At 38.7% G+C, this 27,664-nt stretch overlaps 1 protein-coding gene across 1 annotated transcript; it reads right to left on the bottom strand.

The window, feature by feature from the left end:
- Positions 1-1,135: 1,135 nt before the first annotated feature.
- LOC144044739 (polyamine-transporting ATPase 13A3-like) lies at positions 1,136-27,169 on the bottom strand. The gene is given in 32 exon segments (XM_077559326.1): positions 1,136-1,282; positions 2,132-2,201; positions 2,373-2,453; positions 2,836-2,924; positions 3,219-3,394; positions 5,539-5,710; positions 5,820-5,892; positions 6,271-6,367; positions 6,430-6,539; positions 7,099-7,141; positions 7,228-7,307; positions 7,397-7,510; positions 7,771-7,928; positions 8,001-8,125; positions 9,495-9,615; positions 12,787-12,937; positions 13,023-13,100; positions 14,240-14,390; positions 15,451-15,512; positions 16,608-16,796; positions 18,569-18,735; positions 18,868-19,035; positions 21,209-21,340; positions 21,462-21,534; positions 21,877-22,011; positions 22,104-22,173; positions 22,242-22,325; positions 23,012-23,082; positions 23,796-23,957; positions 25,543-25,716; positions 25,780-25,953; positions 27,042-27,169. Coding segments are annotated over 30 exon segments (3,420 nt in total). The 5' UTR covers positions 25,831-25,953; positions 27,042-27,169; the 3' UTR covers positions 1,136-1,282; positions 2,132-2,138.
- Between the last annotated feature and the right edge of the window lie 495 nt (positions 27,170-27,664).

The following is a 27,664-nucleotide window of genomic DNA, read 5'->3' as shown; positions in this document are numbered from 1 at the left end:
CTCACATTCTGCATCCTGAGTCCCAGCTACTGCCTTCCGGCAGGAGATTCAGGGGCCCCAGAACCAGGCTGAACCGCTACAAAAACTCATTCCTGCCGACATCCATCAAACTGCTTAACAACCGACATTAACTCAGTGCAATAAGATATATGGTGCAATGTTGTGTACATACTCATGTGTGTGTGTGTATATATATATATAAATATATATAGATATAGAAGTGTGTATGTACTATATGGTGTGTGCAATGTACTTCTCTACACATGTATACTCCTGTGAAGACTTCTACTTATTGCTGCACTTCTTATTTATTTAAATTTAATTGTATCTCTTTCTATTCTGTTGTTTTCTCTTTACTGTAAACTGCAGCTGGACGGAGTCCAGGAAAAAGTTCCCCACGGGGAAAATAAAAGTATATCGTATCGTATTGTATAGATTGTGATCTTGAATTGAATTTGAATTTATTGTGGAGGCTTTGCTGCTTGTGGATGTAAAGCGCCCACTTTTGTGCCCTGCTCACCTTTTTATGGCAGACACGCCACTGCCCGTTAATAAAATCGTTGAGAATATTTATCAGTGTCCTCTATTATACAATGCCTTAGTTCTACTGCTTTGGTCTTAAATTCCTCATGTACATAAATGGCTAGCTGGCTGTCCACAGTTTAGCACTTTATTGGTGGTTAAAACCTCTTGCAGCTTAGTTGCAATGTCATTTTTTCCTCTCTCGGTTTGGGAGACTAGCTTCGTGGGCACGAGCCACTTCCGAATACTGTAAATTCCAACGTATTGGCAAATTTGTGGGCATGTGATTTTGTCAATTCACTGACCACGGAGCTGGTTACATTACAGTGTGTTGGCATCAACCTGCATCAGTCCTGAATATTAATGCTTTCATTTGTGGTATAAAATAATAATTAAATCATATTTCATAATAAAATTAATAATAAAAATACTCGCAAATTTTTCTGCTGGCATCCTTACGGGCGCCCGCATATGTGTCACTATACAGCATGCCCACTCTAAAAGGTCACCGCTCGCCACTTATATACCGTATACTCTTTGGTGAACACAGAAATTAATTACTAAAGGGTGGTTGGCGTCAGAAGGCGACAGAGCTGTGGTACTGAGCAGTGTTGGCAAAGGTGATAGTAGACGGTGCAGGAGGCCAGTCAGCCTCATCCTGTAGTTTTAGAGCCAGGCGCTTGTACGCAGTCTTTGGGAGACGGTTTTGCCGACAGAAGATCCACGAGAGGAATGCTGAGCCCCAACGGTCATTCACCATCTGAGATCAGGTGCGGCGTGTTGGTAGAAAACAAAAAAATGCGTCAGTTAGATTTACACTCACAAACACTTGAAAAAGACATTCGGCAATTACTTTCTGCCACCATCTGAATATAAAGCAATGTAAGGCCACAACATTAGGTAGACCTGCACACTCCAATGAGAACAAATTTGAGAGCTGTATCAATTGGCTGAATTCCAAAAAATAACTTTCAGTTTAACCTCATAGGCTGCAGTGGTATACTGCTGAACTGCCTGGTTCCTCAAAGCAATGATAAACAATATACTAACAACATCACGCCGTCCCTGACAAGCAACACGAATACATTTAAGTCAGCAAAGTAGTAGTCACTTACGGTTTTCTTTCACGTGTTGAAATGAGTGTCTCTTAACTATAGTCCAAGCTTGCATGGATAAATGACATTTTCGGGTTGTCAGTCAAGATTTGAGGTCTGAAGTGGCATGGGGAGGAGGGTCCTGCCAATGGGGGACTGCAGCCAGACCCAATAGTCTAGTTTCTCCCAGGAGTGAAGTGATTGCTTGCAGATTATGAACAGTTACTGACAACTCTTGCCAAAGACATTCCATGCAGTCACCTTTTTGGTTTTCATTTAAGACTAATGTTTTTGATGGACATTTTTTTCTTGCCCCCGAATAAGTGACACACTGTGTGGCAAAACCAACCCCAATGATGTTCCCATTCAGAAGGGTTTGAAAACTAGTTATTTCTCTGTAAAGTTGCAGGTGAACCTCATGAAGTTCCTGTTGCGTCTATGTGCAAAATAAGAAGAAAGAACAAAGCAACGATGCAAGAGTAATATGAATATTAATGAATCAAAATCCAGCCAACCTTTGTGTTAGCAATGCGGGGACTGCTGGTTCGATTTAACAATCCTCCACAATGTGTCATGGATCAAATTCTAGGAAAACATTGTATTGGGAATTTCAGATTTGATTGAGTTGCAGAATCACAACTGAGCAATCAAGAACATTTGAAAAACAATTTTAGGCAGAATGTGATTCAGTATTTCAAAATAAAAACGTAAAAGTTGATTAGTCATCAAGAGGTTGATTTGAGAGTCTGAGCATACCTCCAGTGTGAAAGACACAACAGCATGTGTTAAAACAATGATGAGAAGTGCAATGCGCCAGTTGTAGGGAACACACGCAATCTGAGGGAAAACAAAATGGGCACAAAACTTGTCAACTTCTAGATCTTCTGCCAGAATAAAACATTCATTGTCCTCTGTCTGTTCATTTGGACTTTTAAAGTGGGACTGAAAGTAAAACATTTTTCTATGTTCCCCAACTAGGCTAAACACAATATTCAGATTAAAATTGGATGTGATAAATAAGAATTGAGAAACCATCCATCTCAGGGGCTGCCATTTTGGTCTTAGACCGCCTTCAACTGAAATTGACATTGTGAATATCATGGCTCACGGGAGTTCTAGGTTTGGTCACATGAAGATATTGCAAAGACTTTTTTTTTTGCCTTGAGTTCCCCTGAAACCTTTTGTGTGGTTTATTTTAAAAAAAAAATGCAACGTTTACCTCGAATAGGTCATCTATAGCAGGAACTGGAAACAGCACGATGAAGAAGAGAAAAACATACAACATTGAGCAGGTCAATATAAAAGGCCCTGAAATGTAATGCAGAAAAACAGAAATAAGGATTTCAGTGATGCAAGGATAGTAGGACAGACACAAAGCACACACACACGCATAATGTAAAAATATATTTTTCCCAGAGCTCTATTGTACTACTTACTGGTAAGGTCATAATGGCAATTAAAATTCCACAAGGTAAGAAAATTGTTTTGAATCCAAAAGAGTGCTTTGGGGAGTGGGGGAAACATATCAACTCGAGGAAAAAAAAAAAAAAGGTCTTAGCAAATGGACCCACGGCACACCTCACTACGTAAGCTGTATCTTACAGTTTTTATAGCTTGGTTGTCTGAAGGGTTTTCCTTTGGCGAAGACGATGGATACAATCAAGTACTGGAAGGACGAGACATAGAAGATGGAGGTGTTTTCAAAGCTCCTGAAGTCATGTTCGTCTTCAGTTCTATTGAGGTTGTACGTGTTACTGAAGCTGGACCCATTGCAGGCACTGTGACAGAGGGGAGAATTGGTCAAATCGACTTTTCATAAGAGGTTTTCTGTGACTTTTAAAAAAATATTCATGTGTGAGGGAGTATGAGCGGTTTTCTGTGTATGAAGGGACTGAAAGTTTTGTTGGAGTGGGAGTGGTTTTGATTGGTGGTTGTTTTAGGACGAGTGATTTTGGTGACTGTAGCATTCCCAGTTTACGACGGCGTATTAGGGCCACGTACAAATATATATTTTTAGGCGGGGGCAATATTCAGAGAAAAAAACCCCGCAAATTTACGAGTTTTTTTCTTTCAAATTTTCAACTTTACATAGTGGCAGATTTGCGAGAAAAAAAAACTCTGAAACTTATGAGAAATACACGTAGCTATAGTCTAATCATGTGAGGATTCATTGGTGGTTAATGGGACACTGTTTAGAAAATGAAAAGGCAGGATTGAGACAGATCCATTCTTAAATTAAAACTTGACTCGGCATTCACCGCAGCCAGAGCGACAACACTTCCTGATCCCCTATCAGCTGACTAACACTAACCAATCAGATGCTAGCATACCATAGGTAAATGCAAGTGAATGATGGAGAGCAGCAGATTCAACACATCAATTTAGATACTTGTACAAAAAAAATACCAAAATGTATGAATGTGTAAATAATAATTCTGGAAACATAAATGTACAAGTAAACAACAAATTAACAAATTAACTTAAATGCTTGATCGTCCGGGTGTGGACGTTCGCAAAGCCAGATGTCTTTGTCGCTGTCTAGTGGCCGTAAACAACGCTTCAAAGAGCGAATGCTTAACATGATATGGTTAATCTCTGCTAAAGCAATTACTATCTCCTTATTTGGAAACCCGACCGAAAAGTATTGGCACAAACAGTCGAGTAGTACGCTACCCTACGTGTATTTCTCATAATTTTTTTTCTCGCAAATCTGCCACTATATTTATATATTATATATATATATTATTGGAATATTGCCCCCACCCTAAAATATATATATATATATATATATATATATATATATATATTTATACATGGCCCTAATACGCCGCCGTACCAGTTGAACTAAAGATGGTATCTCCAATTGATGGTTCACATTTTTTATTTAAGTCCTTGCGTGAATACCGTTGTCAGTACCAGATGTGATCAGGCTGCCAGATTGTATTGGGGTTGCCCAACGATGACGTCACGCTACAAGATTGCCTGGAAATTATTCGTAATTAACATAAAAATGTAAATAAACGTAAGAATAGAAAAGCAGGATACTTTAAAATTGAAGAAATACTTAAATAGATCGCATCACCTTTGCGCTTGCTGATGATGTCAGTACAGCAGCGCTAATGAAATGCGCGGGTCAGATTTGTTCACTTTGGTTTGTTTTGTTTTTTTAGCTGTTCATAATTCACAATACATCACAAAAACAGTCTTTATGATAATAGGAAAACATTAGCAACCTAAACTGACAATATTTGTAACATCTCAGTAAATTAATTTGTGTATTTATCATTTATCCAATCTATTTGATTATTTATTCAATGTATCTTGCTTTTATATTCTCTGTTTTTTTTGTTTTTTTTTTACATTTTTACAATTTCAGTCCATACATGCTATTTAAATGACATCTTTAATATTTTCTTTCCAATGTTTGACGTCAACCGGATAATTCGACGTCTTCGGTAGGCGACCCCGAGACGATCTGGCAGCCCGATCACATGTGGTACAGACACCGTAAAATAAAATAAACCATACAAAAAACAAAGATTCATCATCAACTTTTTTGTTTTGCTTTTTAATGTTGTGTGAAGGTTTTCTTTGCATGAGAGATTTTTGGGGAATTGTGAGAGGTTTTATATTGGACATGTGAGTAAATGTTACTTTTAGCCTATACAGCATCTTCCACCATTTTGCTTTATCTTTTCCTTGGCGACCCAATACTACAATACTATACTAATACCAATACTATACTAGCACTCGTGTTCATGTTCATTACCAACATACATAACTCAAATGGATGGAATTTGGTGTTTACTTGGAGCAAATCAAATAACGTTTGCAAGTTTTCTGTATTCAGAATTGTTGCACTGATCCCAATTCAGGATTGCTTGGAGGAGGTTTCAATGCCGTCGTATGCAATGTTACTCACATTGACTCAGGTGTTTGATACCAGCTCTGTTGCTGTACTAAGAAGAACGCCAGAAACTGGAAGAGCATGCAATTGAAGGTCTGAGACAAAATTGAGTAGAGCAACTGTCCAGAAAGCAGAGAGGTTGGTGGCGCGCGCCGCACCAGCGTATTCCACGGAGGGTTCAAGCTCACTGAACATAGAAAGAAAAAAAATGTAGCTAAAGGATCTGACCCAACATTGTGTCAATTAACAGCAAAAAAAGCAATTAAACTGGAAAAATATGGCAAAGTTCTACTTACTTGTAAAGGGGACAAACAAACCAAGGGCAAAGTCAATGAAAATGTATTGGTAGCTGCCAAAGTTGTTGACAACCTATAGAGGGCATGGATCACATCAGACACACAGCAAAGTCTATCTACACATGTATTAAACAGCATTCCATAGTTAGTAAATGTAGTACGTAAGCTATATAGTGGCAACACTTCTGTAGAGAATTAGTGTGACATGGACTACGACACATTAAGACAACTCAAAATCGACCAAGACACACTGCAATTGTCTGTGGCGTGTCACTACATTTGTGTATTCTGACCTTGGCATAATGTTTTAAGTAAAAAGGATCAACATTGGTTAATGTCATATAACTACAATATCGCAATAGCCTTTGTGAATAGGATGCAAAACTGCAGTAATGTAGGCTAGCACACCACCATGACAAATGAATGCATAGAAACAAGCCAGAGAAGTTACCAAGATGAGCACAATCATGCTGAAGAACATGACGAGGCTGAAGAGGGCCATGGATTTGAAAACACAGAAAGATGTGACAAGAGCAGCGCGGCCCTCCCTGTGAGAAAAACAACACCTGAATAATATATCGCAAATACCTCACTCAGTTGCGTGTACTACCTCATGAGGTTGGGCACGCAAGAGATGTTTGGGATGAAGGAGGTGAAGGGGGAAGCCACAGAGGCCTCCAGCTCAGACAGGGCGATTCCACTATGAGCTTTCTTAAGGGCCTGAACAGAGACAGAGAGAGAGAGTTCAACTTAACACACTGTTGAATGTTTCAGTACTTTTTACACAACTTGATTTCTAACAAGAAACTGAACAGCAACATTTAGAGCTCTATATTTCATACACCACCAGAGGATGCTAATTCGCCAATTTCAAAATCCCCCTCCTTTTCGTAAACCTTGCTAGGCTTAGAATGACAAAGTTGAACCAGCGTGAATAGACTAACCCTAACCCAATGTTTTTCGATTTGGTAGTAGAAAGTAGACTAATCTTTAGACCAGCTAAAACCAAAGTGACAACTTCACAGCAATGATATGTGATTGCCTTGGCCAAGTTTGTGAACATGTTCTTGCAGTTCCTTTACACAGCGTGTTAATCTCCTGCATGGAACATATATTCACAACTTGTCACCCATGGATTCGCGTACAGGTGGATTTTTCTTTTTTTTGGTCCAATTTTTTTCACACATTAGGTGGGATTGCAGTGCATTTAAAAAAAAAAACAGAACAGAAGACGAAGGTATACATAACCAGATGATGCCATTTTCAGTTGTCTACTCACCCCACAGTCATTCGCGCCGTCCCCACACATTCCGACAATGTATCTACATAGTAAAAAAAATTAAATAAAAAAAGATTATATTAAATGAATAAATATGATAATACATTAATAAATAAATAAGAAGTTGACTCAATGCTCTGCAGGGCTTGCACCAGCTGCGTCTTCTGGTCTGGGGTCATGCGGGCAAACACAGTGGCTTTCAGGAGGAGCTTCAGCGCCCCCATGAGGAGAGACACAGTTTAACATCCAGTCATTCTCATGGCAGGACACACAATGTTAATAATATCTATCTTAAGACCTTTTGGACAAGTTCCGGGAAGTACTCAGTGATGACCGCGAAGGCTTGGCCACTCACAGCAAAGTGATAGCTCGGATCCTCCTCACTCTGCAGCCCGTCACCAGCGAAGCTGACCTGAATGAGCAAAAAGATAGAAAAGAAAAACAAAAAAAAAGGGGGTCAATTTTGACATGTCCTAATATCTGACGGGTTTCCAGCCAATTGCGGGTTGTCAAACAACAATTTACATTCACACATATACGATATGGACCATTTGGAGTTGTCAATGAACTTCACATGCATGTTTTAGACAGGAGTCAGTCCAAACAAAAAAATGCATTTTGTTTAAAAATTAAAGTGTGACAGCATAATTTCCATTATCTTCCCTGTCTTACCAGAACATTGTTTAAAACAGGGTTCTCTGAATAGCGCCATGTGATGCTAGCAGGGTTTTGCTCGTTCGGAGGCGCAGCATCTGCAATAATGATTTTCTCATGGCCTCCAATCATTCCACAGTCTCGAGCCACTGATATCGCTGTCAACGTGTTGTCACCTAACAGCTCACAAAAATAGTAAAGTGTTTTAGCATCATGCATTCATGGCAACGCATAAACACAGTGTTTACCTGTGACCATCAAGGTTCGAATGTTGGCTTGTCGTATCTCAAAAACCACGCCAGGAGTCTGTTCTTTGATTTTGTTCTGCATGATGATCAGACCAAGGAAGTCCATGTTAGTCTCTACCTGCTCTCTGTTAAAATCCAGAATATACACACACCAAATCAGACCATAGCATGCCAAGATAAAGCAATATAGGAGAGCTTCTGTGTCATGATAAGATGATCAACTGCATCAAAAGCTTTTTGGACAAATTAAAATTGTGCAGTGATCGTTAATAAGGCCATAGTGGACCGCTGCGACCGGCCCACAAGTAGTGAAAATATAACTGACGGCCATTATAAATGCATTGGGGGTAGGAAATCACTGTGCGTTCTGTATGTAATTTATTCATAAGATTGAGTTGCATAAATGCTTGATTCACTAACAAATGTGTCTCCTATTGGTCTTATCATAACATCAGCGAAGCCCTATCATGCAAATTATGCTGTGCTCTTTCATTCATTAATGGATGTCACACGTCCTCTGTTCCATAAACACATCTGTCAGAGTTTAGACTCGAAGGACAACACCCGTGTTTTATAAAACATCCATATGTAGACCAGGTTTCTATCCGTTTTTATAAATAAATAAAAATAGCCTTAAAGGGCCCTTCGGACTTAATGGGCATCAATTTGGAGACCTGCCTGCAGTGTACTTGAGGTCAAAATGCATTGCCAAGTATCTCACGAAAATGAACAAACTAGTGAGTTACTGAGCAATCAGTCTGCTTTTTAAACATTTGTGAAGATTAAAATTTAACACTAAAAATGTTATTACTGTCCATCCTAAATTAAAACAAATGATTTGCCCCACAAATGACACAGATGTCTCTGGGACATATACAAAATATACATAGAAAATACAATAATAATAAACTACACAATATTACTCGCAAGAAACATAGTCTTATCTGATTTTGTTAAATGCATGTTACTAAGTAAAGGTTATAGTACATTTTTCATACATGGTTTGAAGGGTGTTAATCCTTGGTTTATATTGTGCTCCAATATCAGTTATTTGTAGTTTTTTTTCATTTCATTAAGAAGGAAACGGCGTCCTGTCTTATTTCTTGTCTTTAGGATGCACATCAGCACATGCAAGGTGCTTCGCTTAGCTTGGATGCATTCCACATGCAGCATGATTTTTCTGCAGCATTGAAAGGAATATGTATTTATGGGTAACATTTATATAGATATAGACATAATGGAAATTAGGTTAACACAGTAATTTGTGGCCAACTGGCCATGTCAATTGTGGTAATCAGTTGTTGAAGCTTGTCAAGTTAAGCAGAGCGCTTCAAATTTCACTTTAGAAAGATGATATTTGCATGTGACGCTCAATTTTACTGCTGTGTGAATTTGTGCTGCATAATTATGTGCATGCATGCATCTCCTTATGAAGAATTAGCAGTTAAAAACAGACAGTGTAATTATTTTTATTCTGCAAAGCATGGATAGTACCTGTTGAGGCTCTGGACTTTGGACCAGGACAGTTCAGACTCCAATTGGTGATGTGCCAGAGCAATAACCCTGAATCCACGTCGCGTGTAAGTGTCCAGAGTCTCCATGAAATTCTGTGGGACTTTGGAGAAAAAACAGAAGCATAGCACACTGTAAATACTAAAATCTTAAGTAAAATATAATTTCTTAAATTTCAATTTGACAAGTTATTTTTTACTTAAAATGAAATGGTCAGGCAAGATCATTGTGCTTATTTTAAGATACTTATTACTTAATTATCTTATTTGATCAAGCAGTCTTGGCATTGAGTGTTAACAGCCAGTTTTAAGTACTGTGGGGATTAAAACAAGCATTTCCCACATTTTAAGATGACAACTAACCAACATCAAAGGCCCTGAACTGGGGTTTCATGAGTTTTCATATTTTAAGATTTTGCATAATCTAGTAATAAGATAAATGGGAAAAAAATACCAAAATGAAACAGACGAGTGCAATATGGTTCATTTCGTTATATTTACTAAGCTCTTTTGTCCTTCTTTCTCCGAAAGCTTAGTGGTCTAGTGGTGCCTACCCTCAGACTTGAAGGTTGTGGGTTTAATTCCTGGCTAGGTCATGACAAAGATAATGGGACCTGTTACCTCCCTGCTTGACACTCAGGCTAAGTCATCCAAGCATTAAAAAAAAATCCTTATGTATTTTAAGAAAATAGTTGACATTACTGGTTTTTAATCTGAAAATACTTTTTTCAAGACCGCAGTGGTCTTCTTACAAATCTTACAGGTAAATCTAAGTAAAATTTTCTTGGCAGATCATTTTGCTTATTTGAAGTAATAATTTTCTTATTTTAATTTTTTGTTTTTCTTAAATTTTCTACAATCCTTTTTGCAGTGCAGTATGCCATTTATGAGCTCAGCCTATTAATCTTTTTGTTGAGAATGAGCCATATCCTCCCATTTGCATGTGTCCTTTTTGAGACGCCTGGGTTTGGGCACTTCTCATCTCATAACTTCTAACACACCCACCGCACATAAATGGGGAATGAACACATGCACAGTTGGCCAGCCCTCAACGCACCTGATTCTATAGATCAGGATCGCTGGGATGGAACACAGCCAACTCCTGGTCAATCGAAGCGACTCCCCTCATTTTCTTTAATACCAGGGCGGTTGAGGCTCACACAGTCCTTGACATTGCGTGAAATTGTGTGTCTGCGTGCTTGTGTGTTCACGTGTAAATGGAGAAGAGGGGACAACACTGACATTTCACTGATAAGTAGAGACCTTACCAACAAGTGGGGATATTTTGGAGGTCCCCTTTTGTAGGGTCAAGACTTGGTTTTAGAGTTTAGGTTTGAATTGAGTTATGGTTGGGTTAGGATTAGGCAATCAGCTGTGATGGTTGAGGTTAGGCAAAGGGTTAGGTAAAGGTATTATGTAAATGACAAGTCCCCACTTATAAAGTACCATGAGTGCTTCGAAGCTTTGCAGGTTTGGCATGTTGGAGTCACCAGCAGCTGAGTCCCAGCTTACTAATTACTGCTGCCCCTGGGACACCAACTGGTCACCAGATATGCTCTACGTTGAGTTTGTAGCTAACCTTTTGTATCACTTTGATTACCTTATGCTTCGTTACTCTCTGACCTCAGATCACCCTTCTCTGTCGCTTTTGTGAATCCTGATTGTCTCCTACCTTCCTCTGAGTCAAACTGGTAACCTGTGGACCTGCTGCTCTCCGATTCCCGGATGCAGTGATTCACCCAACGGATTCCATTTACCTGCCAGTATCTACCCGTTCTGTATATGGAACCCCCATTCTCTCAACCATGCATTAACTCTTATTTCTGCATTCGAGTTTTCCCGCCACTGGAACTTTGACAAAAATATGTTTACTCTTTCCAGGCCACTTGAACGACTACAGGCTCTGAAGCCAGTGACGTGCGGTCAGGGCTGGGAAGGTAGGCACTGCCTGTCCCAGGCTGAAATGAAAGTTGAAACCGTTTTGCTTTATTTTAATTATTTCTTTCATTTCAGAAAGCCTACACTACCTATAAGTGTAAAAGTGACATTTGGTGATTTTCATACCTCAACTAAAAATGACTCATTACTTTATCTGGCCTGAAGGCAAAAATGCTGCAAAAATTATCTTCTTGAAGGCACATCGCTACTGTGCTTTTCCCAGCCTTGTCCGCATAGCGATGTGCGTTCGCGCATGCGTAGTCAGTTTAAATACTAATAAGCAGATGACTATGCAGCCTTTTTACGTCGCTGTATTATTCCTATGCAAACGTATGTTCGCACAGTGCATTCGTGAGTTCAAAACACTTATTGTACAGCAAAGCGGTGAGATGACGCCACTCTAGAGAATATAAAACTATTTTCACGCCTTTCTTTCTAGGGGAAACGCTATCTTTTGAAGGATGGGAGACCACCGCCTTAGCTACCGGATCTTCAGCAGCGACATTATTCATACTTTTTTACAAAGAATGATAAGAAAAGACTTTGTGGATGTGCTTCGATAAACTGGCTGTTAATCTTACATGATGTTTGGCATTGCTGTTGCTCGCTTGATTTTGTGAGGAATTAGGCTGTTTTACAGGGAGATATTCACTTTATTACATTCTTTCCGGGCGTGTTTGAAATTGTCCGTTTTTCGTTGTGCAGCAAATGGGAGGCGGAGTGCACTGCAACGTTTACTGTGGCTGGCAGACCGCGCACTGGCTGTGACGGTGGCCCCGACCTGCCGCACCGGAGGCGATGGGTACGAACCCCGCTCGAAGTAAAAAAAAGAAAAATATATAAATGTAAGACTTCAAAAGAGAGCATTGTTTTGTTTTTGTTCTATTTTCTACCCATGCAGAGGAGGCATATGTTAAAATAGTTTGAACGTATGGCATCTTGTATCTGGGTATCAAGGATCTCGAGGTCGAGCTGAGTGTCCTCTTTTTGGGGAAATGAAAATATGGTCACCCTAGGATAGGTTGTACACTCGCCTGCCGGCACACAAATTTGTAATTGGTGTGTTTGTCTCAATTTGCGACTGCCTGCCTACCCAAACCTAGAGCTCACTGCACGCCACTGTCTGAAGCGTATAAGAAGAAAAGTACATAAGTCAACAAGAGATTGCACACAAGATCAAGTTTGATAGAAAACGCCCACATTTTAGGATTATTCCATCCAAAGTGCGTATCTGGCTTGAATGTGTGTAACTTAATTGGATGGGAGAGTCTACTCAAGTCAGAAAAACATGTTACTGCTTAGGAGAATATGGCCCACAATGCCATAACATGTCTGACCTGTCCGTGGGCTGCAAAGGTTAGCCACAGTCTCTGGTGCTCCTTTCAGGTAGATGTCCAAGTGTTTTTGTCCCAGCTGCTGGACTATCACACTCATCCGCTGCAGTGCCGAGGAAAAGGGGAACTGGCGCACAATACCAAACTCACAGGACTAAAAGTCGTAGTTTAAAGTAAGTGAACTGTTTTCAAAGGCATGTGATGTAAAGGGAAAATAAACTGCTCAGTTGAAGACTTACCTGTTCCGCAAATCGTACAACAGTGGAAATTTTTATATTGTAAAGTTCAGTCTGTTTTTCTCTTGCCTCTTCAAGGATCTGTACAAAAAATTTTTAAAAATAAAATAAAATAAGCCTACACTTGTACAATGTAGCCATCGTGAAAGAAAATACATTTCTAGCTTTGCAGGAGTCTTCATGGCTTGGAAAGATATGCCTACTATCTACTCGACACAATATTATAAAGACAAGACTTTTGAACCTGGCAAGGCTTGTTACAGTCATAGACGTAGACAAAATAAGGTCTGTGTGAAGGCTTTTTATTTTCCTGAAAATGTTGAACAAATTCCATATGGCACATAACAGGTTCCTTGCGTTGCTTTCCTCCAATGCCCCTAAAGATCAGGATCATTATAAGGCTTCAGCAAAGCTTGTTGATGAGCTGGTCAGGTGCGTTGGAGGACGGCAACATCTAAACCCTGCAGGACTCCGGCCCTCGAGGACCAGGATTGGAAAAGCCTGCTCTATAATTTGGTACAGGGTGGGGTCCAGGTTGGTAAAATATGCCTGTGTTTGAGCATCGTCATCACAAAGCACATGTGAGCAATATTCACGTTGCAGGTCCTGCATGTGCCGCAGAACGTTCCCCGCAAAGCATCTCTCAGTGCCGTTTTGTTTATTCTCATGTGTGGTGGTGTGCAGTTTGACAGTTAGCAAACAATTTTCCAAATGAGAAGCTTCTTACTTCAAGCTAAAACAACTTACGTCAGCAGCCTTAATGCAAAATGGCTCAGGTGATGACCAATCACGGCTCAGCTGTTTTCGGAAGCTGAGCCTTGATTGGTCGGTACCTGTGCGCTGTGCAACTGTAATGCCATTGTCAGTTGACAGCAAGTGGCAAAATGGCCGCCCCCTGAGATAGATAAAAACAACTGGATTTTGCTGCTTAATTCTTATTCCACACACACAATATTAATCATCTTTGTTTAAATTAGTGGGGCTGTAAATAACTTTTTTTTTTCTACTGAAGCCATTTTGAACTGATAAAACAAAGGGAAAATGGAAACATGCTTGTTTTCACACAAAACCTATAGCTTTAGGTTTTCCTGTGTGTGTTTTTTCTCATGGCAATATATATTCCGAGGTTAAAAAAACAGTACTGTTTTATTTTTAAAATATCATGAAGCCCCAGTCTGTCTAAGTATGCTGGGTTTAAAACATCAATCACTGTTTCTTACCGAGCCCGTAGCACTGAACATCTTCACATCCAAAGGGTCTCCAAAGAGGTTACCATCTATGGTGGTCAGTGAGTGGCAGGTAGCCATGCACGCAACAAACGAGGTCTTCACCAAACTCTCTGTTACTCCCTCGGTGTTTGGAACTGAAAAACTGAATCAAATGTCATGTGCATCAAGTATGCAACTTTTGAGAAAAAAAATCAATTTAAAACAAGAATACATGAATACAAGTGAGAACTCTGTCAGGATGGAACGTGAGTGGTTTAAAATGTGAACTAAAGTGGGCCGATCTGAGTATTGAAACTCCAGGGCTGAAAAAGAATCTCAATCCGGCCCTGGCTGGGGCTATGGCTTTTTGGCTGTCACGAGGACGACTTGGTTATCTGTAACGATGATGACTGAGCTGTGACGAAGGCTACTTGGCTGTGACGAAGGCTACTTGGCTGTGACGAAGGCTACTTGGCTGTGACGAAGGCTACTTGGCTGTGACGAAGGCGACTTGGCTGTGACGAAGGCGACTTGGCTGTGACGAAGGCGACTTGGCTGTGACGAAGGCGACTTGGCTGTGATGAAGGCGACTTGGCTGTGATGAAGGCGACTTGGCTGTGATGAAGGCGACTTGGCTGTGATGAAGGCGACTTGGCTGTGATGAAGGCGACTTGGCTGTGATGAAGGCGACTTGGCTGTGACGAAGACTTGACGCACAAACTTCCGCACATGACAAAGGCAATGCACCCACATCGACTGGACAAACACAACTGACTAAATACACTACCTAACACTAATGAGACACACCTGGGGAAGGGAAAACACACACAGGTGGACGTGGTTGGATATAACAAGACAAGGGAAGAAATCAGGAAAACAAGACAAAAAACACAAACCACAGACAAAAACAACAAGAACACCCATAACAAACAAAAACCCAACCCCTACAGAACCAAAACATGATCTCCACTGAATAGAATTAAAAGCCAACGTTACATTTTTTTTTTTTTAAGTAACGAATATTTAAGACATTTTCTTAGAATTGTTTCTAGTTGCTATAATGTTATTTTCGGGATGAAGCTTGATTGTTCCATAGGCTGTGTTATCTAAAAATGAAAATTGAAGTTTCTTAAAGCCATTTGGATAAAAATGAGCAGGACTATGGAAGCTTCTAGTGATTTGTTTACTTATTCCTACAAGGAAATGAAAAGGTATACTCTCACATGCCATCTTCAGCTCACTGAATACCCCACAGGTCCAAACTGTCCTCAGTGAGGGTGCCGGTCTAAAATAGAGATGTAGATAGTTAACTTTGCAAATAAAGTTGATGGCTGTTTAACAAGCATTAAATTATTAAATTAAATTAAACACAATTTCTAGGGGGTGGACTAAAACAGTGGTCCCCAACCTTTTTTCCACCACGGACCGGTTCATACATGTCCACAACTTTGGCGGACCGGCAACCCAGTGGGTTGGGGTTGGGGGGCTGCTTGGCTGTTCGTCGGCTGATTAATAAAAGGCTACGACAACAAACGGAAGTCCACTACCATAACAAGGGTAACAAAACGCGACTGAGATAATTAGCATCTTGACATGTGTCAAGAGTCCGTCGTAAACAGAGAGAATCTGGTCACTTTTCAAAATAAAATATTTTTAAGCCTCAGCTAATCAATTAACCGGAAGTACAGTAAAAAAAAATATATTCTTTCAACTGTGCGGCCCGGTCCAAAGGTGCCCACGGCCCGGTACAGGTGGTTGGGGTTGGGGACCACTGGACTAAAACATTGAAGTGAGGGTATAGCAATCGGCCATTTGCAGAAAAGCTCATGGACTAGAAGTGACACCAAGGTTACAAAACACCTAAACATAAGACAAATATTGTACCATGACATGGTAAAGAAGACACAGTGATGGACGGAAACGTCCACTATGATAAATATAACATGTTGGTTTCAAGTGACAGAAACATGTAGCCTAATTTTAGCATTTTAATAATAGAAATGCTAATATAGCAGGGACACCGATACTTCACTTTTCCTTCTCATTATGAGCAAAGCCAGAGCTGTCGCTGATTATCCTCAAACCAGCGAATAAAGGCACCAGAAGGCTCCTACCTGTTCGTTAGCTTAGCAACCGATGCTAAATACGGGCATGCTTGCCACGAGCCACCATCATCCCTGCGCCTTTCTAGACACTGCCCTACAGGTAATGCCATGAATAGCAAGTGCAGTGGGAAAATCCCTTAAATCTATTAACCAATTACTAAAATAATTAAAATAATAATAATTTTGGTCTGTGAAAATAAAACAGCTACATTAACTCCACAAATATGACAGGACTCTTGATAATGTTACTGCACAGTTGGCTGGATCGCACCCACCTTGTCAAAGCAGACAAGGTTGAGCTGACCGGAGATGTTGATCCTTTGCGGACTGATACAAAAGATGCCAACTTTCCTCAAGCGCTGCTGTGCATGCACAAGACCAACAGTCAATGTCATAGGTAAGAAGATGGGCACGGCAATGAGGACAATGTTCAAAGCGTCAAAGATGACATCCAGTAAGGGAACCTGGAAGGGAGGGGAAAGCGATCATCAACACTGGGATGTTGATGTTCAATACCACTTTTTTTTTTTCAGACTGAAAAATGAGTATGCACTCTGTGAGTACTCACCAAAGTGTTAATTTTGTCAACAAAAACTAAACAAAAATAATTTCATCAATGCACATTTTTCAGTGGACTAAAACTAGACTAGACTAGACTAAAACCTTCATTAATGAACAATCACTGGGACTGAATAAGTATGCATTTTTGTCGACTAAATGTATTTCACTTAATAAAAACTGGACTCAAATATATGGAAATTTTAGTTCATGAACAAAAATTTGACAAAAATTACATGATTTTGTAAAATCTTGTCTCTGCTAATGTCATTGTGACAATGTCGTGTGCAACAGTGACACAAACGTGACAGACTAGGTGGATTCACGGTGAAAGGTAAAACAAAACAAAAAAAGAAGTAAATTATAGTTATAACATAACATTAATCCAATGGCTTTAACGTTCCAACAATAATGTTAATCTGACCGCTAACTAATACTGGCTAATTTACTTGCTAATAGGATGGAATCGTAGGAGCCACTTGTTGATATATTGTGTCTCAAAAAGTTGAGAGAAATTTTTATTTGAAAGAGTTTTAGATCAACAAAATCTATCTAAAAAATATATACAGGGGTAAAATGATTGTCCTGAATAAAACTAGACTAAAACATTGACAGTTTTTGTTGACTAAAACTAGATGAATAAAATGATGTTTTCTTCAACTAAATTAAAGGCTAAAATGCTAGATTTATAGTCGACTAGAAATAGGCTAAATAAAACCGGGATGAGATTGACTATCTATGATAAAAAAATAACAAGCGGGATTGAAATCGGACTAAAACTGAGACTACATTTAAAAATGGAGGATACAATTAACACTAACTCACCAATTCTGAGTACCGATACTACTTGTACTTCTGATAAATAAGATTCCATTGAACACAGTGACAAAACATAATGAACAAAGACCTTTCTTTCTAATGCATATGATCATGTGTCAAACTGCAGTAGGATAGCGCCAATGACTGCAGAGGTAAGTATTGGTGGCTGGTATCAGCAGCCTCCACTAGTACCCATACATTAAAATAAGGCTGGCAGCAGCACTGATACCTGTTATCAAAACAAATAAATAATACGCTCACATGATACATTGTAATTCCTAAATGTTTTAGATTTCATCAATGGCTCTATAATCATTAATTAGTTCACATTTATTTTCTTTTATTAAACCCCAATAGTGAAGTTCAAAGCTTCAAGGCATCAAATTCCATTCCACAATTTTACAGCCAAAACTGAAACACATCTATATTTTATGTCGGTCCTCACTTGACATGTTTCATGTCTAAATATACTAGGATGTAAACTAGCTGCCACCGCAAACTATATACTGTAGCATTAGGTCACCCTCTTAAAATAATGGCCTAAATATAGCTTGGCTTTCTCCTGAGATGAAATAATTCATAAATATGATATAACCAGTTGTGGGTTAGTTTCTTAGGTTTTTCTTTGTTTTGTTTTCCGTGTCTTCTGACAAAACTGAGGAAATGACTTTATTATGGCCATTATTTTAGGAAGGTGACGATTAAGCACGCACATACAATATATATATATTTTTTTTTAATAAAAAAAAGAGAGAGAGAGCAATGATGATGACATAAAATTACAGAATGAACAATACTGAGCTCTCTCAAAAGAAAATAGAAAAAAAGTTAGGTGACGATTAGCTGGTCGTCATCATACGAATTGGTACTCATTTATGACATTAATAGTGATGGTGTAGATTACGCCAATCACTGCCACCACTGCCATACATATCAGGAAATGTGTGGCATCCCGGTGCAGTTTGAAGATGGTGGGTTTAGGGTAGAGGATGGAGCGCACAAGCTGACCTTTTTCTGTACGAAAGCCTGAAGGTAAGATAACGAGCTTCTTTAATTAACGTCATCTTAGGCAAAACAGCTGAAGAATGCATTCTTCCAAGTTACCGCATTCAAGTCAAGTCAAGTCATCTTTGAGCATTAAGCCCAGTCAGTCCTCACCTGTTTTGACCACGACCACCTTCACCAGCTCGCCACCAAAATGGCGACTTTGAATCACATGTGAGCCACAGAAGAGTGTGTTGTGTTTGTGTTCTTCTGTATTGTAAATCCTCTCTGCATCCTCGCCTGAACTTGGTATGCTGTTTTTTGTAGCAGGTACACTCTACCCTGGAAAGCCAAACAGACATCCAATTGAAAACAAGACAGGGGCAAAAGCACTCACCAGAAGTCTAAAGTTTTTATTTGACTGTAATAGCTTTAACTTCATACACTCTAAAAACACTATGAGTCAAAAATAGACCGATCCTCTACTTGGGTCAATCTGACCCAACTTTGAGTCAAGAAATGGGGTCTTTTTTGTGTAAAATAATAAATATTAGTCAGATCCTTTACTTGGGTCAAAAAATTGGGTTATTTTGTATAAAACAACCCAGAAAGTGGATCCGTCCATTTCTTATTCATAATTGGTTGGGTTACTTTTGACTAAACTGTTTTTAGAGTGTAGGTGACTCATTTAAAATAGAAAACTAACTTTAAAATGTACAGGGAGCCGGTAAATTAGTTAGTTATAGTTATGTTCTCTCTCCTACCAGCACCAGTGAGGAGACGAGCAGCAGTATTTTGGACCAACTACAACCTCTTGAGAAAGGGCTTGCTGACTCCAAAATAAATTGCATTGCATGAATCCAGCAAAGATAATGAAGGCATGGATTGGACGCAAGTGCTGCTGAGAAACAAGAGGCTTTACCTAAGGTGGCTGCTAAAGATGAATTTGACAACAGCACCAATTTGCCGGTCCAATTTAAAACCAAAGTTCGAGACTCGTTGGCTAACCCTTAGCCAACAAGTCTCGAACTTTGGTGTTACTTTACTAACTTTGTTCGTTAAGGTGCCAGGGTGAGCTGTACAAAGGCCACTGGGTCTAAATGATTTAACTTCTTTTCACTGAAATTCATGAAGTTCAGTGCAATCCAGACTTTGAATTGCTCCAGACAGGCTAAAAGTGGCCTTAAGTGTCTCAGTGCAACATAGATTTGAATGTCCTCCGAAATACTTCCAGATCCAAACTTAACAAACTTAAACATTTAACAATATACATCAGTAATCATGACCAATGATGTACATTATGAAATTAATATACAACCGTTGCTTTCTTTAGGCCAAGAGTCAGCAACCTTTATTGTCAAAAGAGCCATTTCAGGCCAAATAAACCAAAAATCTCTCTGGAGCCGCAAAACATTTGAACATTGTGGTGAACGAAACAATGTTTTACTGTCGAATGTATTGAGGGCCCAAGAGCTCATTAGAGCTGCACCATGACAAAAAATATGCAGCATTCAATATGTAAACATTCATTTTTTCTACCAGTCGTCTTCCATTTTTTTTCCCCCATACATTTATAACTTTTCTGCCATTGTCAAATTTCTGACAATTTTATGAACCTATGGTAATTTTCTGTATTTTAACAATTTATGGCAAATTTTTTTACATTGTTTTTACCTCTTTTTTTATCAATTGTCTGACTTTTTTGGGCAAATTTGTGTAGATTTTATGGTAGTTTTCGGGATTTCTTCTTTTGTTTTGGGGCATTTTGTAGTTACTTTTTGAACATTTTCTTTCCTGCCTTTTTTATTCGATTCTCTGACATTTTTGGCAATTTCATGGACATTTTATCATAAATTTCTGCTTTTCCTCCTCCTTTTTGGACATTTTATAGTAATTTTTAACATTTTGTTATCTACCTTTTGTTTCTCCTTTTCTGACAACTTTGACATTTGGATTTTGGACTTTTTAAAAAATATATATTTAATAATTTAATTTTTATCAAATCAATCATCAAAATCCTTCACTTTATCTAAAAAATATTTTTTTTAGGATATCCCACAGGGAGCCGCATGTGGCAGACCCTTGCTTTAGTCATAAAAAGGGGATGACAGCGAAAATCTTAAACAAAAACTAGACTATGCTGATAACGTCCCATTTTTGCCAAACTAACAAACTAATCATCTTTTAATATACATCAATAATCATGCCCCAATATGTACATTATTAAACTGAAGCTTCAAATGTCACTTTCTTTAGTCTGATAAAGCAGGATTACATCAGATGACATTCAATAATTTTCAACAAAAACTAGACTTTACGAATAGCTTCATGTTCTTCTTCTTTCAAATTTACACCACCTTAAACCAATGTGTGCCGCCCTCTGGCAGTCAATAGTGGAATTACACCCCAAATCGATAGACCAAAGTAGAGTTATTAAGATTACAACAAACAAAAAAATCTGTGAACCAAGAACCCAGTGCAGGTTTACTATATTGTTTGTAGGAGGAGTGTCAACCTGTCAACATGCTCTCGTCAACAGTGCAGGTACCACAGATGATCACGGCATCACAAGGCATGATCATCCCATCGGCTGGAAGAGTGATGACATCACCAGGTACGAGCTCAGTTGACATGACCTGTTCGACACCTGCGATCAAGTTTGAAAAGAGGTACTGACCATCATCCACGCCACCAATGCAAGCAATTATTGTATAGGGACGTTGTTATGTAAAGGGGGGGAAGTTATTACCCAGTGTAAGGAAACTTGCCTTCATTTCCTCTGCACACCGAAACACGAACCATACCGTGTGCTACCACCAAGTCGTGTAATATCACATAATGCTGGAATGAGGAACAAAGTTAATAGTGACCATGAGAACTGGAACAAGAACAGACATTTCATTTTGAAAATACTTTGTACTGAAAATGTTTGTATTATAGAATTTTTTTTTTTAAAGATGAAGCTTTTTTTCTATGATCACTTGATGAGAAACCACACACAGGTTCCTTCGGAACATCTTCATAATTGCAACAATACAGGTGAACCGGCGGCCAGAATCTGGCCCCTGCGCCTTCAGCTGGACACCACTGCAGTCATGAATACTTTGCAGAAAAGCGTACCGATAAAGCCAAGCAACAATGTCAAGTGGAAAGGTTTGCAACAATGCGAGCGAAATAACTCACCTTTCTGATAGTGTACAAAGAGGTGGCTATTAAAGTAGCTGCCATTAGAAAGACAAACACAGAATAGTGGTAAAACTCCTGAACAGTCCACAGAATAACACTGAACAACTGTATGATGTAAAAAGGATTCACGACCTTGATGGAGAAAGGAAACACAACACAATCATTCGCGTTATCAAAAGGTTAAAGAAAAACAACTATACAGTATAGGAATGTTTCGCTTTTACCTCTTTAACGAAGAGTTTTGATAAAGGTGGGATTTTGACATCAATCTCATTTTCACCAAAAAACAAAGCTCTGTTGACAGCAAATGTTGTATGTGTGAACTGTTGTGCAAAAATTCGAATCTAATCAAATGCGGTTACCTGGAATGTTGGAGTGTTTTAGTGAGTCCAGAGCTGTGGTTAGTGTGAATTGCTCCACATTTCACCTTGGTGTCCTCCAAACCCCTAAAAAATAAATCAATAAAAATATTGCGCATACAGTATAAGGCCATATTGTTGCATGTACTCAAGTCTGCTATTTATACACTCCCATGCCAAAAACGCACTGTGGGTCGAGCAACCGTAATGTTTGTGTTTGCTGTCAAATTTGGCATTATGCATATTTGCCCGTTGACTTAAGCGTTTTATTTCCTCTGACACGCTTCGGCGGCTGTAGTAAGACAAGTGCCCCCGGGTAGGTGAAACATCATGTCGCAGTAGCAGATTTTATTTTTGCCGTTTGTTCACCTAAAAACTGTAGACATTATGAACAAATTGCAATGTGGGGTTATAATAAATAACCCAGTTGCTTGGGTCAAAAAGAGATCAACCTCTAATTGACCCAAGTAGCGGTCAGGGACTTTTTCACTCTGTAATTGGGTTACAACAAGTAACCAAATATTATTATTATTATTTTTGACCCAACTGTTTATAGAGCGCATATTCTATGATTTCTAGACAGCCGCTGCTGTTAATTAATCCGAATATTCAGTGCGTTTGCATTCATTCAGTCTGGACGAGTGAATATGCGGACATTAGAAAAATACTTAAGTGCACTTTAAAAAGGACTTATACACAAACGAGAGAATATGGCTCATATTGCTGAGATCAGTAATAGCAAAGTTGTTGTTTTTTTTCCAACTCATACTTACTTAAATGACTCAAATTTTTGTGTCTCTTCATTCCAGTAATACTTGATGCTGTGGTGGGCAAAGTAGTGGACCTATAGAGAGAAGTAAAGGAAATGAATGGGCCATAGTACAATACAAACTGTAATGGGATCCAACATAAATACAACCAATCACAACCTGATGAAATGGATATAAACATCTTAAAATGTTTAGAAGGATTTTTCGTGTGTAGATTAATTATGTTGCCAAATGTGCGATCTGGATCTGATCTGGATGAAACTCGGCTTGACATTATTTGAACAATTTGTGGACTCCCTCCCCTTCTATCATATAAGTTTCGGTTGAATTGCAATGTACAGCCAAGGAAAAAATTAAGAGATTGCCATGTTTTCATTGGTTTCTTGGTCATTTTAATATCTGGTGCCACTAAAATGGTATCAAATGACTAAACTGGCACAAAAGAAAGCATGCAATTCTTAAAAGCACCATTTTTTGGAAGTGCAATGGAACTCATAAAGTGATTTTGGTTCATATCAAGGAAACCTTTGGAAAATGTCTCAGTCAGCTCTTATATTCAACTCTTATTAGCTTAGCTGCTTTTCATGAAATGGATAAATTGGTCCAAACAAATGCACTTTTAGTTCTACTAAGCATTTAAAGTGAAAAAAAGATGGTCTTTTAATTTTTTTTCCATGGCCGTATATAAACATACACGCTGATAAAAGAATAACCTCCTGGTGGTGGTTAAAAAGATGAGATAAGGAATTAGCGCCCTTCTTACACTGAAGTACACTGAGTATTGTACCTTTGCAGGTTCTCTATTAGAGAATGTCCTGAAATGCTCCTTATGTTGAGCACTTTGAAGGCGTTTGTGCTCATCTCCATGATGATCCACACCATCAAAAGGGGTCTTCCCTGGAGCCAACATCACTTTTACTTTGGCACAAAATAACTGCCTGAAATCATCCTGTGAAAGCAACGGAAACAGACATGACAGAAATGCATTGCATCATACGTCATCTCTCATTCTGTATAACTTATCCTGGCTAGGGTCACAGGTGTATCGCAGCGGACTTTTCACAAAGGGCGCGGTACACACTGACCTGGCTTTGTAATATCATTTTAAACTCATCTTTAACTCATCTTTAGATGTTAGCCGTGAAAATAAATGGCTTCATTAAAAAAATAACTATGGCTTAATTAAAAATTTAAATAAGACTCTCCGAAACAACCCAGACTAAACTTAGCTCCTCCACAACATACAAAGTTTCAGTCCAGATGTTGTTAGTTATGCACTCAGGCCAAGGCACAGTCAATTATAAAAGTACTGCTTTGGTACCATCTTTTGGCATCTTGATGGCCAAGATCTATGTGGAAGTGAGGTCAGGTGCTTCATATAACGTTTTTTTTTTTTTAGGGATACCAGGACACATTTCACGGTATCGGTACTCACGTCGGATATCGATACTGGTATGTGGTTTCAGTCTGGAACTAAAGGCTGAAATGGTTATTTTGCATTTATGGATCGCCACAGGTAAGAGAGAGTCTTCAATTGTACTCAACAATTCAATTAGCTCTGAAGTGCAGACACATCTTAGTATTTAGTATAGTATATCGTTATTGCCTACTTCACTGCTATGAGATGAATGACGAGCAGAGCCCGTGAAACAGGAAACGGAAATACAGAGCAGCCTTCCAAATTAAAAGCATGGATTTCAAAATAAGATATAATTAAACATCACACACTAAACCGCTTGAGAAATTCTATTAATAAATTACTTCAAACATTATTGTACTGAATTGAATTATTTGCACTTCACTGTGTCCTTAAAAGGAAGTTGTACAAACACATATTTTGATTGGGACTTTTTTTTTTGTGCCCACTGAATTATTTATTTATCTATTTTTTAAATAAATTTTATTGTGTGCTCCATGCAAATGGACTTTTATGAGCAAATTTCAAGCAATTTTAAGGAAATTTGCTCTAATTAGCATATATAGGTATTTTTGTAATAAATCATTGTTTTTTGGGGGGGAAATTTTATGTATCATAAGTACTAATGGTATCTACACTTGGTATCGGTACCAGTGAGTACTGAAGATGTGACTATCGGTATTGATGTAAAAAAAAATGTATCGAACATCCCTAGTTTTTTACCCAACTTTATTGACATCTATAGCCAAATATAATAATAATAATATTTAAGGCAGGGCATTATGCTGTATTTTATTTTCTCGGACTAACTGTCCTACTTTGCAATTTTGAGAAGACTTTGGGTGCCATTTTGTGGCATCTTAGAAGAGAAGAGTACAAAGAGTACAAAAACTGAGGATATGTTCCCCCACAAACACCAATTACGAAAATATATGTATAGCATTGTGAATTTTTTTTAATGATCCCTCCCCCCATACAGCGGACATTTCGACAGTAAAAAAAGTCTATCGCAGGGCTACATTGACTTCCATAAAACACTGTAGAGCAGTGGTAGATGGAAAAACCTGATCATAGTTTTATTTTGGAGAGGATTAGGATAAAGACACAACAAACATACCGTGGTCCTGAGCAGCAGTGTTTGCGCTTCCCTCAGGGAAGTTAGCATGCAGGTGGCTTTGACCCCCCACTCGGGCAGCCAGTAGAGCAGCAGGAGCAGGAGACCACCGGAGAAAACTGTACCCACACCCACCAGGATCCTTTTCCAAAGACAAGGCCGGTAGCCCCATACCTCCTGCATGGTCAAAGTCCATTATAACAAAATAACGATAAATGATAAACATGAAGGGATGACTACCATCTCATCCTCCAGGCCTTCATTGATGAGCTTCACTTCTCGGGGCTTCATGTTGACCAAAGAACAACCGCCAGAAGGAAAGCAAGAAAGTCTAACGACTTGCTCGAGGGCCCCGTCAAGCCTCAAGTCTCAGGTCAACGCCTATTATAGGTGCACTTGACAAGTTGGCAGACTCTGAAAAACACGCAACAGTCAAATAATGAAGAACAAATTTTACTTGAGGCAAGGCAACATTCAAATATCTGTACTTTGCTTGTCTTATTTTTTATGACAGCTTTTATGACAACTTCTATCGCTGCAAATGACTTAATGTAACAAATACATCAATAATAAATAGGTTGAAATTTTTGATTGATTAACATTTTGGGGACTACGGAGGAACGCCAACCAAAAGCATTTATGAAGACAACAACGGCCGTTGGACGCAGTATTTTGATAGTGTCGATTGATCCCCGCCCTCCTCAGTACAAGTGCTATGCAAATCAATAAAAGAAGAAAAGAGATTTTTGTTTACAAAATTGATATCGTATACAATTGACAGAAAACATTAATTTGTGGTTTTGTCTCAGTCTGTGCAATTTCACTTTTACATACATTAAGTATAGTAGTTCACAGTATGTGTACTTTTACCTTGTCTTTTTTCATCCAAGTACAGTGTGACTACCTTTGCTACCTTTATCACACATTCATCAACATCATTTTATCTCAAAGAAAAGCGAATTACTGTTTAATGTGTCTAATCTAGTGTCATAACTGGAGGCGGACTGCAGTTGTGTTCAATTATCCACAGCTTTATGTCCCTGAGGGACTCACAAGGACTGACTGACTTGACTTCCGCAATTTGACAAAAATTAACTAAATAAGTTACTTACTATTGACACACTGTCAAGGTGACCAGCCCAAGTTAATTGGAGCACATATATTTTATTCCACATCATTAGAATACTTTTTAAATGAAACTGAAATACAGAGACTCGGACACCACCACATTCTGTAAGTAATCCAATAAAAATGACTACTTAAGTCAATAATTTAATTACAAGAGCGTTGCTTCCTTGCCTTGCTTTTTTTGTGCTGAGCAAGAGGGGGGAAATTTAAGAATTATTCCTCTCAAGAAAAGCATTAACATTAGCATTAATTATAAAAACATAAACTAAAAATAATTACCAAAAAATAATAATAATAATTGCCTCTACCAAGCTGTAGTAGAGGCAAAGTGTCTCAATTTCAAATTGTGAGGATGTAAGTTTTCAGTAACTCACCATGTGTTGTCCCCTCACTCCTCTCGGTGTTGTACATGCTTATACCAAATGAGGGCATGGAATCATGCAAGGCTGCACCTTGTCAACCAACTGAAGTCAACCCACTTTGTTTTGCAGAGGACGGCAAAATTGACTATTTCAACATAAAATGTCCCTCAGGAATTTTGAATACTGTTTTAGAATGAAAGCCTCATAAAATGTTTACTGAAGGTAAATATATTTAATTTTGCTAATATGCTGCACTAATATTAATGCTCAATTCAAAAAGTAAAAAATTTTCAGAGGGCCAATTTCTGCCTTTTTTCCGTTATTCTTTAAATGTTTTACTGTTTCTTTTGGAAATCTAATTTCTTCCCGTATGAACGTTCTTTGTCTGTGCTGATGCATCTTGACCCCCGTTTCACTTGATACGTATATTTATCTACAGTACAATATAGGTTACAAGATTAAGTTGACATATCAGGCACAGCCCTTGATTGGTTTATTTCATATCTTGCAGACAGAGGGTTCACTTGAGGGTCTCAATTGTTGAAGCCATTTCAAACTCCTCTCCACTGTTGTATGGTGTCCCGCAGGGTTCAGTCCAAGGTCTTCTACATTTGTTTCCCATACATCAATATCAT

The sequence above is a fragment of the Vanacampus margaritifer genome, chromosome 2 (genome assembly GCF_051991255.1).
Source record: "Vanacampus margaritifer isolate UIUO_Vmar chromosome 2, RoL_Vmar_1.0, whole genome shotgun sequence".
Taxonomy (NCBI): Eukaryota; Metazoa; Chordata; class Actinopteri; order Syngnathiformes; family Syngnathidae; genus Vanacampus; species Vanacampus margaritifer.
Note: the sequence above shows the minus strand (reverse complement) of the source record. Positions and strands in the feature narration are given on the sequence as shown.